Genomic DNA, 2,025 nt, shown 5'->3' with positions numbered 1-2,025 from the left:
TAGTACTACGTACGTGTGTGTGTGTGTGTGTGTGTGTGTGTGTGTGTGTGTGTGTGTGTGCACTATACGTACATACATATACTGTTTGGAGACAAGAGTGGTGGTGATCTTTCGGCACGAATGTTTGCGTGCATGTATGCCCTGTGCTCATTCACGTCTATGTCAGCTTATAGTCTGATAACCCCTCAAGACCACGGAAGAGGTAGGGCGAGATTCTTGCTCAATCTCCAACGAGACATATGCACATGTACCAAACTTTCCCACAATTTCAATATTTCATCGTATGACTGGATCCTCTCTATTGTACTATCTTCTTATTCAAATATTGGTTTAGTAGTGTCTGTGTACTGCAACACAAGAAACCGCAATGAGACCCCGTGCCCTATGAAGAGGAGGTTCCGACGCACAAACCAGATGCCCTGCACCCACTTTTCAGGTGCAGGACTATCGGCCACGCACCTGGAGTGCAATATCGGAGACGTAGGGCTCCAGCGGTTACGTTACGCGGCGGTTGCTGCCCTATATCACACTGTATTGTTTTTTGTGTCTGCTGTTTGCTGTGTAGCTACACAAGTATTCCGAGTATACCGTCCTATTTAAAGTGTGCGGCTTATGATTGTCACCTACCACCTGCAGCCTCTACAGATGCAGTGACCGCTGTGCCCACCCCAGCACAAGCCAAGACGGGGCAGGACATGATCGACGATCTCTTTGACGACGTCGACTTTGATGATGAGATATATGATATGGTTGATGCACTCCAAGGTGTGGATAGCTGTTTTTTCGGTACGCTCGTGTGTATGTATCATAAAACACTTGATGTGTGTATGTATCAAACACTTGATGTATGTATGTATCAAACACTTGATGTGTGTATGTATCATAAAACACGTGATGTATGTATCTATCATAGCACGTGGCGTGTGTATCTATCATAAAACACTTGATGTGTAGCCACATACATCGCAGGGGTTCTCTGTGTTCTTTCGGCGTTGTCCTGGTCTGTTTATTGCACATATCTGATGGACATAGCTCACCAGTATAAACTTTGCGTACTATTATATCGACATCGCCGCAGGATGGCGTGTGTGTGTGCTCATTATAGCGATAGCATAGGCCACACCGTGTTTCTTTACCTTCAGCAGCTGTGCCTAACTTTGGGTTAGTATAAACAATTGCGACTATATTTATAAGCACACTCAGGTGACATTGACTGGTACTGCTCCCGTGGCATGACCGTACGCTACATGTGCGTTGTTGGTATGGATTTAATCCAAGGCCTCCTGCGAAAGTATATCCAACAGAGTGTTTGTTTCATATCAGGACAAAGTTTGGATTCATCTGCCGAAACGCATTGCTTGCCGTACCCTACACCACCGCAGACCAGCCACAGCGCCCCCACATCCCGTACAAACGCTTTACCATCACCAAACGCTCGGACGAGCACTTTGTACCAGTCGAGGGCAGTGGGATTGTAGACACCAACGAGACACTCTTACAGCTCACAGCTGAAGACGGGTCTATCACGTATGTGCTGAAGTTCATTTCCATGCTATGCGAATGTTAACGCGCGTGTCGTATCTAACTTCCCGTCTATCACGTATGTGTTGCACCTCAAGTTCATGTCCATCCTATGTGAATGTTAAAGCGGGTGTCTTACATAACTTGTCATGTGGTATTGAACCCGTTTGTTCGTAGCGACCCTCCACGGAAGAGGTCTGAGACTAAAAAAAATTTGTTTGGAAAAAAATTATGACCATGAGGAGGCTATGCAGGTTGAGTTTCATGCCCCGTTTTTTTGCATACAGGACGGCTCATGTACGTGACGATTGGCGTATGGTGGATATGCAGGAGAACGATGTAGTACATGTTATATACGACACTGTAATCAGTACAGACTCACGCGATGTGGTGATCGACAACAGAAAGGTATACCCATTACATGACACACTTGTGTTCCCTACCTCAACAACGTATATGTTGCTTATAGAAAGCTGGTGGACACCACCTCCACCGGATGTCCAG

At 46.0% G+C, this 2,025-nt stretch overlaps 1 protein-coding gene across 1 annotated transcript; it reads left to right on the top strand.

Moving 5' to 3' along the window:
* Positions 1 to 159: 159 nt before the first annotated feature.
* SARC_14914 (hypothetical protein) lies at positions 160 to 1,929 on the top strand (the record flags this gene model as incomplete). Its single annotated transcript, XM_014290954.1, has 4 exons — positions 160 to 202; positions 637 to 798; positions 1,383 to 1,527; positions 1,809 to 1,929. Coding segments are annotated over 4 exons (471 nt in total), but the record flags the coding sequence as incomplete, so codon positions are not given.
* Between the last annotated feature and the right edge of the window lie 96 nt (positions 1,930 to 2,025).

Source organism: Sphaeroforma arctica (assembly GCF_001186125.1).
Source record: "Sphaeroforma arctica JP610 unplaced genomic scaffold supercont1.5296, whole genome shotgun sequence".
In the NCBI taxonomy this organism is placed as follows: Eukaryota; class Ichthyosporea; order Ichthyophonida; genus Sphaeroforma; species Sphaeroforma arctica.
Note: the sequence above shows the minus strand (reverse complement) of the source record. Positions and strands in the feature narration are given on the sequence as shown.